Source organism: Chelonoidis abingdonii, chromosome 22, assembly GCF_003597395.2.
Source record: "Chelonoidis abingdonii isolate Lonesome George chromosome 22, CheloAbing_2.0, whole genome shotgun sequence".
Classification (NCBI taxonomy): Eukaryota; Metazoa; Chordata; order Testudines; family Testudinidae; genus Chelonoidis; species Chelonoidis abingdonii.
The window spans coordinates 16,261,513-16,279,561 of NC_133790.1; the positions used below are offsets into that span (position 1 = coordinate 16,261,513).

General features: G+C 41.0%; 1 protein-coding gene across 2 annotated transcripts in view; it reads right to left on the reverse strand.

Moving 5' to 3' along the window:
* Positions 1 to 18,049, reverse strand: part of ZDHHC8 (zDHHC palmitoyltransferase 8) — a 226,716-nt gene that overhangs the window by 35,772 nt on the left and 172,895 nt on the right. The window contains exon 11 of one of the 2 annotated variants that reach the window (XM_032771160.2): positions 12,128 to 16,506. The exons of the other annotated variant lie outside the window; for it this stretch is intronic. Within the exon in view, the coding sequence (XP_032627051.1) occupies positions 16,323 to 16,506 (184 nt within the window). The 3' untranslated portion in view covers positions 12,128 to 16,322. Of the gene's footprint in view, positions 1 to 12,127; positions 16,507 to 18,049 lie in introns of those variants that run through there. 2 annotated transcript variants of the gene reach the window in all.

Sequence of the window (18,049 nt, forward strand, 5' to 3'; positions counted from 1 at the left end):
ATTTTCCAGTTGGAAGTAGAAATTGATGGAGTCTTGCTATTTTCTTAGATGGCATCTTGGTTATTTACAAGGAATATACAAAGTCCTGTGTGTCTGAACACAGAAAGAACTAAGACCACAAGGAGAAGTTTCTTACCTTACAGCTCTGTAATAGGACTGCTGCATAGTGAGCGCCAGCTCCTGGCCAGAGGTGTCTCTGCACGCTCCCTACCTCTGTTCTTCCTCACTTTGGGGCCCTTTATGAACTCACAGGAGGCTCTTTCTGGTTAAAAATACCCCGGTTTGGGGCTTGTTTAATAACAGAACCAGTTTATAACAACCCAGAGTCCCAAACTAAAGTCCCTTATAACAACACAAATAAAACGTGCATACTTAGCTCTGGGGGTTTTCTCTCACCTCCAGGGTTCATCTTCCATCCTGGTATGATCTCCCAGCTTTACCTCACTGGGGTTCTGACGTCTGGTCCCAAATACAGTCAGGGTTTCCCATCCTCCAGCAGCCTCCTGTTCATCAAGATTCACCTTCCAAGCTACCTGGTATCATGGTCCTGCAGGACACTTTTTTATTCTCCCTGCAATATCCAACAGCATAGCTGCACCTCCCTAGGCTTCCCCCCTTTTATTGGCTCCACTGTCTTTTCATTATAGGGAATTGCCCGATTCCCCTCAAGCAGGGCCCATTCTGTAATCAGGGTTCGCTAAGCCCCAGGGTCTCCAGCCCATAGGACAAGCCACCCTATTACATACTGTGCCCCCTTTAGAACTTCGCCCACACCAGGGCAAGATCTCCTAGAGAAAATACCTGCACCCTTTTTTCCCCTGGCCATTTCATCGGTGTGGCCAGCTACATGCCTGAATGGTCTGGGCTTTCAGAGTCTCCAGCTCCCCTTCCAGCTTGCTCACCATAATTAGCAGGCAGCCTCTTGTGTGCTAAGGTTGACGGACGTTCTTCAACCAATTGTTCCCAGGCACCCTGAAAAGGGTTTTGAGCTACTCACACTTCCCTTGTTACCTCACAGTTCCCCATTTGAGCATCCCTTTCCTCGTGTTATCTGGGGCTCTACAGCAACCCTCTGTTGCACCATTTGGGTGCCAGCTTCCTCCCTTTGGGCCCTAGTTTGCAATCTGATGGTCCCCTGGACCCACACCTGCTTCCCAGGATTAATTTCTGTCAGGGGTACCTCAAACTCTAACTTTGGCACATCTTCTACCTCATCTATCTTATGCTCATCCTCCTTAGGCGGTCTGGTACTCTGATCTAAATTGTCTGTGATCTCCACAGAGTGGTGCAGAACCCCTTCCTCTTCCTGTCCCTTTTCACATACAGGAGGCTTACAAATTCCAGCTAACAAGTTATACATCGGAATTTAATGGATTGTTCCAAAGATCATGTCCCATTTCTGTCAAGAATGGTCTTTTCTTGCCTTCCTCAGACCATTGTATCCCCTCCCACAATGCCAACCTTCAAAAGGGCAAGTATTTCACTTATGACTTTCCAACCTGTACTGATAGCAGCAGCTCCAGGCACCAGCGCTCCAAGCGCGTGCCTGAGGCAGCAAACCGCGGGAGGCACGCCGCTGGTCCCTGCAAAGGCAGCAGTCAGGCAGCCTTCGGCAGCGAGCCTGCGGAAGGTCCACCGGTCCCGCGGATTCAGCAGCAATTCAGCGGCAGGTACGCTGAAGCAGCGGGACCAGTGGTCCTCCTGCAGGCATGCCTGACTGCTGTGCTTGGGGCGGCAAAATAGCTAGAGACTCCCCTGCATACCGGAAACATACCTCAGAGGGGCTAGTCTTTGTCCTTGGTGGGGTCATCTTCTTCAGACTGACCCCAGCCTCCCTTGATGGCTGAAATAACTGCTGACTTTCAAGACCCCTGCCACTGCTGCTGCTTGGCAAATTGTACCCCATGCTGCTTTTGTTGGCTCAGCAAAAGTTGCAGGAGGAATGTCTGAATCTTTTACCGCTGCTCGGCTAATAGGCAGACAATTTCCTCCATCTCTTTTTATGATTACCTCTTCAATATCCCCTTCCCTCCTTGGTGGGGGGAGGGGGTATCGGATTCTGCCAACAATGCCAGTTTGTAACAGGACTGCTGCTTACTAAGTACCTCTCTCTCTCTCTCACCTCCGCCCCTAAACAATATTGAATCAAAAGTGCTTGGGTCGGTGCACACACACTTTTGGTCTTAGGTGGGGGCTTAGGCTTTCAGTTAACTGAAGGGGATTTCACAGCTATCCAGCTCAATGGGTTTTAATTCAGCACATAAGGTTTCGCTCAGCTCCTTACAACACCCTGTCAAAAGGACAACTCATAAAAGGCTTGGTGATGCACATTACACATAGTAAGGGGTTGTGCAGAGCTCCCCTGCCCACGAGGGAACAATGGGAGGCGGTCTGCTTTAAGAATGAATAAATAAATACTGTTGATAAATTGGAGAGGGTTCAGAGAAGAGCCAGGAGAATGATTAAAGGGAACATGCCTTTATAGTGATAGACTAGCTCAGGGGTAGGCAACCTATGGCACAGGTGCCGAAGGTGGCACGCGAGCTGATTTTCAGCAGCACTCACACTGCCTGGGTCCTGGCCACTGGTCTGGGGGGCTCTGCATTTTATTTAATTTTAAATGAAGCTTCTTAAACATTTTAGAAACCTTATTTACTTTACATACAACAATAGTTTAGTTATAGACTTATAGAAAGAAACCTTCTAAGAATGTTAAAATGTATTACCAGCACGCGAAACCTTAAATTAGAGTGAGTGAATGAAGGCTCAGCACAGCACTTCTGAAAGGTTGTCGACCCCTGGACTAGCTTAACAAAGAGAGGGTTAAAGGGGGCCTTGATTCATCAATCTAGCAGAGAAAGGTAAAACACTCTCCAATGGCTGGAAGTTGAAGCTAGCCAAATTCAGACTGGAAATGAGGTGTACATTTTTAATGTTGGAACAACTTACCAAGAGTCACAGTGGATTCTCCATCATGGACAGTTTTTAAATCAAGATTGGACGTTATTCTAAATGATCTGCTGTCGGAATTATTTTGGAGAAGTTCTCTGGCCTGTGTTACACAGGAAATCAGACTAGATGATCACAATGTCCCTTCTGTCTTTCTGTGAATCTATGGAAGAAGAGAGAATATTCCTCGGGGAATAGTGATTGTGGGTGCACCCTTACAGTCCCAGGGAGGACAGGACAGGAGAAGGAGCCATTGTTCTGGCCCCTCTTCCTTTTCTTTTGGAAACTGATTTGTGTGTGATTTTTCCACATTACATTTGCAAGTACATAAACAAAACCCCTCACAGCCTAAATAAAGATCCTTCGCCAGCACATGAAACGATGCTAAAATGGGACTCTGTAATCTCCAGCACTTTAGATATATATAAAAAGAGTCTGTATAGATATCTAAAGAATTCATGTAGATAAAACACAAGAAAAAATTTATTTTGGAAATTAAATGAAAAGTAAGATACCCAGAGAGAACAGTATTATAAATTCGGTAAAAAAATGAGGGAGAAATACAGTAAATTACCATGGTATATTTTCTTACTTAGGGTTACAGGTTTTGAAAAAGGCAGCCATTCTGTGCTTTAATACAAGTGAAAATAAATATATTTAATTTGCCTTTAGATTTAAATAAACTCATGCAAATTGTATTTACACACACACTCTCTCTCTCACACACACACACGCCTACCAACTAGCCCTTAAAGCAGGGTGTGTTTTCATATCTTAAACATCCAAAGAGTTATTATTTCTAACCCTCCCAACCACTTTCAAATTATGATTAAAAACAGGATCCTGGAGAAAGGACCATCTTAGCAATGGAAATATTTTTTACACCAATATATGATTTTATTCCTTCTTTGATATCCTTCATGTGCTATGAATACTGGGCATCAGATATATATTTATATGTATTTCTGTACAACATTAAAATGGACACAAAAAAGACAGGAAGTAATAACTTTTTTTGTCATGGCAACATAGTAGCTTTTTAGCTCTCAAGAAAAAATAAAAAACGTTGTATTTCCTCAGCAACTCACACCTTGGCCATGGCTCCAAAAGCCCATTGTCACTCTGTATTCTGTGCTACAAACCCACAGTTCGGTAAGATGTAGTATCCCTTTCTAAGGCCACTCAATCTACTGCAGTTTATTCTACTGTATTTCTGTTCATTGTTTGAAAAAAAAATTATATGTACAACCATCCCAATAAGCAGGGAAAGGAGAGCTAAATTGTTTAAGGCAGTCATGCATATATCCTTTTGGAATAAATAGGACATTGTAAAGCAGGTATTATTGGCAGAGGGATGAACATTATAAAGGAAATATTCAAAAGGTCAAAGAAAGAATCAAGGCAGAAAGTTGTTTCGGATCTGTACTAAACTGGTCTTTCAAAGTCAGCATTTGAGACCTAGATTCCCATAACAACATCCATCAGACAACCAGCCTCAAAACTCCATCCCCAAGGAAGTGGTTTAAAAAGATACTAAAGTCTTTAGCTTGGAGTTGAAAATGCACAAAGCTATAGAACTGCTCCTGGATACCTGTGGGGTGTATCTATCTAATCCTCTTCATTATAGGATCTGAGCCCTTCCAAAGATTCACAACACCCTTGTGAGGTCAGGAGGCAGTATCCCCCATTTGACACAAGGGGACCCGAGGCACAGAGCAATTAAATGATGTGCCCAAAGTAAAACAAAGAAATCTGTGGTTGAGCCAGGAACTGAACTCAGTTCTTCTGAAGCCCACTCCAGTGCCTTACCCAGCAGATCATCCTTCATATTGACCATATAACTACTATCATATAATTGGTTTCTGCAAATCATAAAACCTAATACTAGGAAAATGCCAGTACGATACCTGTGCAAAATACGCACATTTTGTTATCTAATGTACATTAGATTGTGACCAACTACATGGAAAGAATCTGTATGTTTGTATTTTGTTACAAAACTTCTCTGAAAAATCACTCTGTTCATACTATAACCCATCTATTTACAAGCATTTGCAACCCTGTTTTTAAATCTATACTTTTAAACATCTTTCACTGAGTCAGTTAGGGCCTGATCCTGAGACCAACTGACTAGAAGGGTATGGGTTGCAGGACTGAGCCCACAGTGAAATTCACTGAATTTACTCAGTTGTTGCATTGACAGCAATGGAAGTTTTTCCTGATTAAGGCTGCAGAATCAGACCATTAACTTGTATCTACAAATCTTATATCAAATCCGTCTCCAGATCTTTAAAACAAACAAGAGCAAAAGGATAGGGATATTTGGAAAGATTTTTGTTGGTAGCATGAAGTCATTTAATGTGCGATCTCACAAGAGGAACTATCAGGACAACAACATTTATTCCCTCCAATGCCTTGTTTTTTATTATTATTGTGGGCTTTGTCTGCCATAATAGAAGTTATAATATACAATTGTGATCCCCTAGTGCCTATCATCCAAGGATCCTGAAGCGTTTTGAAGATATTCAGTAACTTAGGACAATATGCTGTCACTCTTCTAAAACGAGTGAAGGAGTCTTTCAATACAGTGGAACTGCTGTGGTTCCAGTGTATGTGAACACACAGAATCTATTCACCTCCATAGGCACAGTGCTTCTCTGCTACAGTGCAGGTGGTCTGGGGACATGGTATGGGAACTGACCTATCAGCCCCCTGGCCCATGATCCACAGCTATAAATTTCCCATGGAGGTGGATGCAGGAAGACGCTGAGTACTGCTTTGCTGCTCCATTACCAAAACCCTAGCTTATGGATGAAGGATTCCTTCCTCATCCCAGGCCCTCTTAGATCCCCCATACAGAGCCCTTTTACACAGGCTTTGTGGGTGTTCTGCAGCAGAGCCCTTAGAAGTAGAGCTAGTCAAAAAATGGGGAAATATTGGTGAAAGTTTTCACAAAAAATTGTCCTTTTTTGCTGAAAAATTATTGAAAGTTTTTTACCAGTTCTAATTAGGAGCCCTATATATTGTTCTAATGTTAGATAACTTATGTCCTAAAGTTGCCACTTAAGAATTACACATTGGATGAGATCCAAAATCCACTGAAGTCAATGGCAAAACTCTCATTCACTTTAATGGGGTTAGGATTTCACCACTTAATTGGGAGCTGTGCACATGTAATTCACGGGCTTACTGTGTGGTATCATCTCTCTCTGGAAACAAGTACTCTCTCATGCCATATCTAACAGAATTATTTGTTTATCTCAGATGGCCAAGGCTGTGGTTTTGGTGTGGAAAGCCCTAGAGTCAGTCTCTGTTGATGACCATGTGTGCAGCTGTGGCTCAATACACACTCACTTAAGGACACTTTGGTTCCAAAACATGGATGGTAATTCCAAAGCAATACATTACTCAAATGACAGCCTAACTTTTCCTTAATCTCTTACTCAGGCATCAACTTCCAAGGCAAACCTGGTATATTCTCTCAATCTTTTCCCTAAACTATCTCAACGAGAATTTTCCCAGCAGGCATCTAGTCCAGGCAATAGTTTAAGTGTATCCTCAGAATGGTACTTTTGACCCCATGGAGCAAAAACATTCCAGTAAGTGAGCACTGATATGGAGTGGTGGGATTTTTAAGAGATTAAATAAACCCTGGAAATTTCAATAGGGTTCTGAGGATTTTACGTGGCAGGTACTCTACACGCCTTGTTACAAGAAGGGCTTTTAAACCATTTAAATTTGTAAGGTGGTGTCATAACTATAAAGGGAAAGGAACAGCCCTCCTGTGTACAATACTATAAAATCCCTCATGGCCAGAGACACCAAAATCCTTTTACCTGTAAAGGGTTAAGAAGCTCAGGAAACCTGACTGACACCTGACCCAAAGGACCAATAAGGGGACAAGATACTTTCAAATCTTGAATGGGCGGAAGTCTGTTTTGATGCTCTTGTTTTGAGGTGTTCGCACTTGAACTACAAGGGACCAGACATCAATCCAGGCTCTCCAAATCTTTCTGAAACAGTCTCGTATTTCAAACTCTGTAGTAACAGCCCAGCAAGGCCATGTTAGTCTTTATTTGTTCTCAAACTGTAAATGTTCCCTTGCTGAGAGATTTTACCTCGTTTCCTGTAAACTTTGAACTAAGGCTAGAGGGTTCCTCGGCTATATGAATCCTGATTTACCCTTGTTAAAAATACTTCCACCTGATGTTTACGGAGATGATGATCTGTTTCTGAATTAAAGCCGAAAACCGGAGTATCCTAAATCCAAGGGAGGATCGACTACCAGGGAATTGGGGGGAAAGGAGGGGGGATGGGGAAACTCCTGTGTAGATCCAAGGGTGGAGCGTGTTCACCAGAACTGGGAAAAAGTCTCCAAGGCTACGTAGGGAAGGGAAGTGTGGAAAGAAAGGGGGTGTCCAGACTGAGAAATCTGGATGTGGCAGCGAAACCAGATCTAACTGTAGGTAAGCTGAGAAGGATGCAGCCCCACATGCTGAACCCAAAGTCAGAGTGGGGAGGAACTACATGCTAGAAACAAAATAAGACAACACGCCCTGCCGGCTGTACTACAAGTGAATACGAGAGACTGCAGAAAGATGTGGAGAGCTGATGATGTCGGTCCCCTAGTCCCAGTGCGAACAAACCCTCAAAACAAAAGACACAAACAAACGACTCCCCCCACCAAGATGGAAAGAGTCGGTCCCTATGGCCGCAGGGTCAGCAGGGCCTGGAGCGTCTTAACCCTTTACAGGTAAAAGGATTTTGGTGTCTCTGGCCATGAGGGATTTTATAGTATTGTACACAGGAGGGCTGTTCCCTTCCCTTTATAGTTATGACAGGTGGTTAGTTTTTGGTTTCGGTTTTTTGCAAAGGGGAAATTTTTAAAATACAAAATGTCTTACTTGAGTAATTAACAATGACACCTTACATCATTTAAAACTGAAATAATTTAAGAAATCTAGTCACCTTTTTACTCGTTGCTTGCTTTCTGCACTCCAATCAGATCTCAGACTGAAAACAGATGGGACAATTTCATTTTTGTTTCCAGTCAGTTTCCTCATCTGGTTCTCATGCACTGGCACAAGGATTGCATGGCGATGTTGAAATCCAAGCAAGAACATGTTTTGGCTGGAATTCTAAAGACAGAATGAATATTACCATTGTTTGTCTCAGTGAATCTTAAATTTAAGATGGGACTTTCAAAGCTGTCAAAGGGACTGGACATCCAATTCACATAATCTGGCTTTGAAAGTCCCAAACGTGGGACATACACTAGCCAACAGAATCCAAATCATACCATCAGATGGTTTCTTGGTCAGGGTAGGCAGGAAAGTAACTATATTCTTTTTTCAAACAAACAAACAAATGCAGGAGAATTGCCAAAGGATTTAATTTTGAGCCAAGAGTTTTGCTAGTCACAACACAGAGATGGCTATGGGACTCTAATTCACGATGTTACCTCAGTTTTACACCAGTGTAAATCAATAGAGTCACACTGGCCTAATGCTGTGGTGAGTCAGGCTCTGTGAACAGCCACTATACAAATGGGACTTTCCTAAGTTGTTTTTTAGGAAATCACATTATAGTGTTGCCAACTCTCAGGATTTTATGGCAGGTGTCAGAAGATTTGATGTTTTGCTTAAAACTCCAGCTCCTGGAGTCATGATCATGTGAGAATCACTGCTTTCATTTTAAAACAATAAGTCCTTATGGTTGTGAAGAAAAGCTTGAAAATATGAACCAGATGTGCCTTGAAGGCTCAAGAGAAGAATGCAGAGAAAAAGAAAGAACAGTACAGCAATTTTGAACTTTTGTGTTGGCAGTACTTCTCTTCTCCCATGAGGAGTCTTCAGATTTTGTTTGACTATTGGAAGGCCCATTGGAAACAGAATCTGGCCCATAAATCATAACATACTCTTCTGCTATAGCACTGGACCACAAACTGGGTTTCTCCACTTAAAAGGTTGTGCACAAGAAGTCCTGAGCAACTTTGATTAATGAGGAATGGATAGCTGGAATATCTGCAGATGCTGATCATTTTCATGTTGACCAGACAGCCAGTGTTTCCATGTCTGCTATTGCTGCTGAGGCCAGATATTCCGGGAGTGGATCTACACACTAGATTTAATAAATGGAGGACAGCTAGTGTTAATGCTCTTTAATTCCCACACACAGTTACTGTTGAAGAGCAATAGAGAACCCCAGTTTTATGGTACAAGTTTCTGAAGCATCCACAAAAAAGAATGAATGTGAACAAAATGTAACAGGATAGCTACATGGTATGAGATAGTATGAGGGAAAGAAAGTGTAGGGGAAAGATAACATGGATAATGTAAGTTCTTACTCACAATCACCAGAAAGGATGAATCATTTATACAAAGACTCACTTATCTCACTCTGAAACAAGATCTAATGTCCAAAAATATGCTTAAGCCATAGCTGCGTACATGGCTGTGTGTCTACTGACGAAGAAATCATTTGAGGTCAGTTTGCTCACATTAAAGGGCTAATGAAATTCTGCCAAGGTCAATGAGAAACAAGGTGTCTTGCTGCTGTACCTGAGCCAGCTTTTCCAAGACTGTTTTGTTTGAGGAATTACTTCAATTTTTCTATCCTCTTATCCTCTTTTAGGAAATGCAACCCACCCTTCCACACTCACCCTGCTTTATTCCTTTCAGCACCAAGCATGTTTCCCCTCTTTGTAGATCCAGGTCCAGGAAGTATGCTAACAGACATCATATACTGACAAGACAGCCATATTGCACACACTTAGGGATATGGAGACATGCATAGAACAGAACTGGAACAAAGGATTTACCACAGCAAGATCATCAGGTCCTGTATCCTGCTTTCTGCAATGGATTTGAAAGGTGAATACATAAGATATGGGGCAACAGGATGGTATACCAGTGAAAATAAATATATGGAACTAGGCTGAAGGACAAGGTCTAAGATAATAACACTGATTTTCCCCAAGCTTTCATAACCACTCCTCTTTTTAAATGTCCCTCAAAAGAGTCTAAAATTGCTCTGCCATCTACTTGATTTTATTTTTTCAGCATCTTCAAGAGAACCTTTTACAGTGGCAGCTCCCAGCACCAGCACCCCAAACGCGTGCCTGGGGTGGCAAGCCGGGGGGTGGGGGGCACCCTGCTGGTTCCTGCGAGGGCAGCAGTCAGGCTGCCTTCGGCGGCATGCCTGTGGGAAGTCCGCTGGTCCTGTGGATTTGGCAGCAATTCGGTGGCAGTTATGTTGAAGCCGTGGGACTGGTGGACCTCCCTCAGGCAAGCCACCGAAGGCAGCCTGCCTGCCATGCTTGGGGTGGCAAAAAAGCTAGAGCCGCCCCGACCCTTTGGCAGAGATGCTAGCTCTGATCTAACCTTCTATTGTATTTTCAGCTTGTATTTCAACAAATATATATATATATATAGCAGCTGACACCGCCCCTAATTTTTGTTTCTGTAAACAAACATCAGTTGCACATTTAAAATATACCAGATGAGCAAATCTGTAACCAGTTTTCTTTGAATATATTTACACACTTATGAATATATATACACATATCATATATCTTTATAAGGCACAGTCAAATGTACCATCAGTTCTTTAGAATTCTTTTTAACTATGGAAGTAAATCATATTTCACCATACAGTTTGACATGTCTAACCGAGACATTTTTTAAATGTTTCGATGATACAGGTTTACCAGCTGTGAAATGACTTCTTTAAAAACTCCAGTTATTGTGATAAGACGAACAAAAATTATTTTGACAGTAATTCAAATCCACTTAGTATGTAATTGTTCTTCCTCTAAAAGCAATTTTCACCCGCACAAGTAGTTCCCATCTGTCTCTCCTTCTTTCAAATATTATGTTCTTATATCTAGTTTTAAAAGTGAGCCGAAACTTGACCCACAGAACTGAAAAAAGAAATCAGAGAAATTAATGCTAACTTAGTAAATTTAGCTGTGTCTTATAGAAAACATCTGAATAAGCCAGTATGATTTTATATAAAATATAGTGGGCCAGATCCTCAGCCGTTTGATTCAACTGAAATCAATGGAGCGATGCTGATTTACACCAGCTGAGGATCTGATCCTTATATATATATCTAGCCTAATCTTTATCTTTCAAAGACACTCCAGCACACAAGCATTTACAATGAACACTCTTCATGAATGAATCCTTTCTCAGTGTCACCAGTCTGCATACTGCACATTATGGCTTCTTAGATCCCAGAGCAGCTGCTCTTAAGAGGGTTTGGCAACTGTATCAACTATAAACTAGTAGCACAGACCTAACTGGCATATTGTCACAGACTAGAAACAAAGGGGTTGACAGAGGTGGTTAGACAGACTGGAATTTGGCTATCTGTCAGATGTACACATCCTGCTGTCCTCGATACCACACTTAATCATTGGCAATACTAGTGCCTTCAGAGATTACCATAAGGAGTCATCTCACCTTGTTTTCCACCCTCATCTAGAAGAAGGTATTTAAGATTCAATTAGTTCCCTTTGTGTTTTACCACCGGAGGTTTTTGCATCCAGATTGACCTTTGTTCCATGCAAGACTACCACATTTCACACACTTCTACGTTTTACACATACATGGAGGCCAGCATGGATGGTGCTGAGTATCTACAACTCTCAGTATAGTCAGGGGGAGCTGAAGATGCTTCATGCCACTTAGGATTTGGCCCATGGACTGCAATGTAATCAATGGAACATTAACAAGGCCTCAGAAAAGGGGTAGAAAGAACATATGAGCCTTCTGGACAATCCTGAAGCTATATAGTCTGATGCAGAAACACCAGGAAAATGTAACACCTTAAAATACCAAAGTGTGTGTGTGTGTGTGTGTGTGTGTGTGTGTACACACACACACACACTTTACCAGATCCACAAAAATGTTTTACAGACAGAGCTCCACAAAGCCTGCACAGATACATTCCAACAATTCAAGGTGGCAAAACATGTGAAATATAGACCGTAAAAACATGTCAACATAGACTTCCCAAACTGTCTATGTGACAGCAACATTGACCCTCCCCACCCTTCCCTCTTCAAATATATATCTCTAGGCTGGATCAGAGGTATAGTACAAAGAAAACTGCATTGCAATTTCCACATCATTTAAGCTTTATAGGAGTGCAGCCATCATCTGAAGAGGCTCCCTTATAGTATTCATGATGCAATTATAATAGGCAAAGTTCAGATAATACTTGGCTTCCATTTTCAACACAGCAACACAAACAGCTCATTTGCCACATATCAGATTTTGGACATTAAAGCATAGGTCTGGGTACCTCTTACAGCTGAGGTTAACCAAAAAAAATGATTGAATTTGGGTTTTATTTAATTTAAAAAGTAAATACAAACGTGTTAGCTGTGAGCTTCCTGTGACAGCCTCCCACAATAATCCAAGGCAGAGATTTTTTTAATATACTTATCACAGGCCTGCAACTCTCTGAAACTTTATTACCCAGCTGCATGAAAATACAGAACCCTAAGGTTTTTTCCCCTTCAGATAACACAACATTTTTGCTCACTCAGTTACTTCTGTATCCAGTTTTCAACATACAGAGCCAAATTATAGTTGTAAATCAGAGCAGAATTTGGCCCACCATTTCAAAGTCATTGCTATGCAGGTCTTCTGATTACGTCAAAACACAAAGAAGTAAAAAAAGAAAAATTGTAAGGCTTCACGTAAAAAGATCTCCTCTCTCACCCATTCATGGAGTAAGGTTCATTTAATATGTTACTCTATTTATTACACAGTTAATTAAAGCTACAGAGTGTCAGCTCTCTCAAGACATACTGTACTAAAATGAAAGTTGGGTGTTAAACTGGAATGAATGAACAGTGAAATGATGCTAATAAAATGGGATTTGCAATGAAAACTCAATGTTTCTCAAATAAGAAATAGACATAATATACAATCTACAGCTAAAAATAAAAACATATTAAAAAGATTTAAGACTTTTGAAGTACAAATTAAGAAAGACAAAACAAGAGGCTACTTAAAAAACATATTAACCTGCAGTGGATCTTCTGTTACGATCCAGGGGATCAGATCCTCAATGAATGTAAATTGGCATAACTCTAGCCAATTTAAAGAGAGCTATACCAAATCATACCATTTGAAGTACTGGGCCTTACTGTCTATAAAAACTGAAGGACTATGTGAGTAAAAGTAGCACATCATTAATAATTTGTAAATTGCTTGAAGAACTTGTAATTTTGGAAAGCTGGAAAAAATAACACGGGCCAGATGTTGCTCCCAAAGCCAACAGCAGTTTTGCTAATGAGTAGATCCCCAGTCCTCCAATAAGAACTATGCAAGCAGATGCTTGTGCTCATTTGGCTCCAATTGCAGGACTGGGGCTTTAGATGGGAATGGGGCTGAACTTGCTGTGTGCAATCTCAAATTACTTCTTAGAATACTACTTCCAGGAAGAGTTGAAAAATTTACTTCCATCTCCAGGTCATTCACACTACTCTATATGCAAACTTCAAAAAAGAATTTTAGTACCATCATAAGCCTACTAACGTGCCAGATGAGTCTCAACTCTAGTTAAGCCACCTTCAGACCTTGCACTGTAACCTAATTATTTGTATTCCCAATGCAATTATTTTTCTTCCTCTCTTCACGAGTTATAGCTAAATAACCCTGGCTATAAGTGTTTGAAAGGTTTAGACATATAGTACATATAGTACTGTGTTTAGCCTTATTGAATCATTCTTGCTCAGGAGTTTATGTAGTAATTTCAAAGGCCTATCTGCCCTTAAAATATGTAGATTGTTCTTGTCTAACATCATAAAGTATGTTCATAGTGTAGTGCCATGGGATGCATATTTTCAAAGCTACACTGGTGCAATATAAAAGCCTTACTTGGATGGCTTGGTTTTATAATCACTCCGAGCGATATAATCTGCCCCCGGTGCAGACTGCCAACACAAAGTCTACGTTCCACTTAACCTCTCTTTTGATGGCTTAAGTGTGACATTAAGTGATACTTAAGTGATGCATAGGCCTTGTGCTACTCTCTCCACAGAGATGAATTTCACCCCTCAAGGAGTTAAATTCATGCTGGAATTGCAGATGAGTAGAAATTAAAGATGGAAGAGAACTATAAGGCCATCTAGACCAGCCCCTTGTCAGTACCCGATTGATCCCTGTAGAAAGTTTTCTAAGACTTTGTCCAATTTAGTTTTAAATCTTCTAAGTGATCAGACTTCCTACTAGAAGACTATTCCATAATCCCTTACTCTGCTATTCAGTTTAATGTTTTTCCTTTTAAATACAAGATATTTGCTACCAGTGATAACCCCTTGTATCACCTTTGGGACTACATCCTTTAAATTACATATCTGTAAGCTTATCATAACCCCTTCCCTTAACATTGCTCAGTCAATTAATTACACATTTTAGCTCTTAATCTTTTTTTAAATCAGCCTCTCCAGCTCTCTGTTTACATCTATTGTTCCCCTCTGAACTTGATCCAGTTTGTCAATACAGTTCTGGCAATAAACTGCCTGTAACTAATGATAATACTCTAGATAAAATTATACCAACGCCATATAGACAGACTATTACTTCTCAGTTCTGTGATGCCTCTGTGCATGCAGTTCAAAATGTCACTGGGTCTTTTTGCTATCATACTGCACTGCAAGCTTATATCTACTTTGCTGTCCACTATTACTTTGGGTCTATTTCTGCTATGTTACTTTCCAAATTTCTCTCTTCAGATGATCTAGTTCAAGCCAAGAACATTACTCAGAAGCATGATTAACCCCACCATCCATTTCTATCTGACCTCTCAAAAAGAGATGTGATATACAAGGGACATAATAAGCAGATATTGAGGTGGCTGTCAAGATTTTCTGAATCATGAGGCAAATGTTAACTAAGACAAAGCTGAAGTCAGTATTTTCCTCAATGGACAATAAATCTTAGTGTTCATTAAAACAAACTATCTTTCTGTATTGTTACATAAATTCTGACTATCAAATTTGGAGCTCTCCATTTTCAGCATGGCATGTAGATAAAACATTAATCCCTTTCAAGCCAGCATCCTGAAGGGGAGATGAATTTAGATGTCCAGCAAAACTATTTGCCTCTGAAGAGCCAGACAGAAGGCAGAGATTCCATACGCTATCTGCCTGGCTTTTTTTTGGTTCTTAAAATAATGTTGCCTCAAAACTCAACAAGAGAAACATAGCTTTGTGGGGGCAGGAGGAGGAAAGCCCAGAGAACTAAATGGATATAACTGATATTGAAAAAAGTTATTGACTGGAAAAAAACTTTCTGCCCAGCAATATTAAGGGCTGGTGGTCATTAGGCAGGCAGCAAATTTATATCCTCTAGGTATGTGCTTGACTCAGTCACACACACTGCAAATTCAACAGATCATGATAACTTTCCTCTAAGGTTATACACACTGCACCACTGCAAGACAATAAACCATGTTACTGCATACATCCCATAAACAAAAAGGAGGAGAGAGATATTTTCCATCTGAATTTTTTTTTTTTATGTCTTAGAGGCTTGTTTTTCAGAGTAAGAAGCCTTTAAAAACAGAGGGAGGGGGAGCAACAGGGAGGAATGATAAATCCTTACTTATGTGGCAGTCCGATTCCATAAGACATAAATGCACACACACACACATTTTCACACACAGGGAGGCGAATCATGGACAGTGAGAAGCTGCTGCTATTCTTTCTCCCCTCCACCTAGAGCCAGGGGTGAGGGTGGGAGGGAGTAGAAAGAAAGAGACTTTAAAACACTACATGATGCTTGAGGGCCACTGCACCCTGCCTGGTTCCTTTAAAGCAGGAGGAATAACATCCAACAATGCTTTGGGGGACAAATGGTACCTCTCATACACACAGACTGCAAACAAGGAGTCTGGTCTCCATGTCTATAAGAAAATAAGAGTCAGGCCAGTGGCTTGTCCCGAGATTTTGCTGGCCAGAAAACTTGTAGTGAGGAAAAACATGACCCCAGATTAATTCTTCATCATAGCACAACTTCTACATGACAGTTTTGTTTGACAGACAAATACACAATGGCTTTTTCACTCTCTTTCATGAAAGAAATAATCTCTATGGTTGTGGTGCTAGGTGGTAGCCAGTTTCCGCAGTCAGCTCGAGACAGTTTCTGATGGACTGTACAATTTTATTCCCACAAGAATAAGGCTGCAGCTCTTTTTTGGCCAAACGAGAAAGATGAAAACAAACGAACAGAAAAAAAACCCAAAAAGGACACTGGCAGCTGCTGCTCCTTTTGTGGTTGATGTTGTTTGAGTCTTCACAGTGCACCTAGCTTCATGGCTGCCTTAATGGATGGCTCTTTATCTTAATTTTTATTTTACACTGAAATTTCATAGGTTGTTCCACCAACACCAGACACCTTCTTAACGTTTGAGTGTCTAGCAGGACTGACCGGGGCCCCCTGGGAACTTGACGTTGAACCCAGTCGACAATCTGCCCTGGAAATTCCTTTTGGCTGTCCATTTATTTTACTGTGAGGTGTCTTCAACTGCATGTCCTCCCTGCAACAAAATAAATATAAAGCGATCCAGGGTTAGTGATCAAAGTAATGGCAGCCAGCTAGCCAGACAAGCAATTGTCCTTGTTACTTTATGTCCTGATACAGCAGAACAGTTAAACATGTGAGTATCCCCACTGAAGTCAATTGGCCTGATGCAAGGCACACTGAAATTAGAGACCGTAGCTTAATTTTGCCTTTAGATCAGGCCCATTGGGATTATTCACATGCTTAAATGTTTTGCTGGATTGGATCTTATTGAGTAAGAAGTTGCTTTTTTTGCAAGGTCTCTTTTGCATTGCTGGCCTTTGCTCAAATTTAATTTTACGTATATTCAGAAGAAAAACAAGAACTCAGAAAAATCACCTAAGGAAAGGCAGCAGCAAAACACTTCTTGTGAAAGAACAGAATGCTGTTACTAATCCCTAAATGTCATAATAAAAGTAAAGCATAAACCTCTAGGCCCAGATCCTCAACTACAGAGGAAAAACAGAGTGCAAGTCAGGAAGGGTCACTTAAAGCTCACGTTTCCATTCCCCTGATCCTGGTACCATATTAACCAATGCTCACCTTTGCATTTCCTCTACTCCATCTATCATGTTAGAGCAGCCTAAGGGATGCTCTAATTTATGATGGTCTGCAAAGGCCTCAAGGGAGCTGAAACACAACCCAGGATAACATAGCCCCAGGGTGCATGAGCCAGGCCCCTTTTTCCAGCTGTGCCAGCAGCAGTACAAGAGTTCCTATGTCACTCAACAGAAAATCACCCTTCCATCAGGCTGACCCTTCCTGCAATGTGTAAGATGGCTTTAAGGCTGCACTGTAGAATCTGGCCCTTACAGAGCAATTATGACAGATATGATTAAGGATCTTTATGAAAGAAATTACCATTTTGAAAAGGTTAACATATGTCAAAGTAGGGTGTAAATCCTTTGTCCATCACAATCCAGTAGCCCTCAGGTAAGGCATAAATGGAGCATGAATGGAATATGCTGAAATAAACAAGGTTAGTTTGCGCTCTAAGGCAGATTCTTTTACTTGGCTCCTCCCAATGTCAGTCCCATCAATCTATCAGTTTCTCAACAATACCTTTCAGGGATAAAGAAGCAGATGAGACTGCTTTATAGGCAAGGAAATGGTTGACTCTTGTATATGTCCAGACTGTGTCACTGAATTTTAAAGAGAACGCCCAGCTAATTTCAATAGGGAGTGCTGTTTTTAAAAAGTCAGTGATATTGAACATGCATACAAAGTATTTTCTCCTGTCCCCGTCTAATGGCTAGTTTATGTAGAGGATAACAGCCAATTACCAGCTCACTGAGTTACTACTTTAACTCAAGTGGGACAGATATCTATAACTGGTGCTGAAGATCCCAGGTTCAAACTCTGCTGATGAACTGTGGCTAAGGCTGTATAATGTGATGGTGTGTACACTTACTGTCCTTCCCAAAACAGAGATGGAGGAATTTTTCTTGCTTTCATCAGTATTTTCACTTAGAGCCAGATGCAAAGTCCATTGACAAGAACTGGACTAGTTACACTGACTT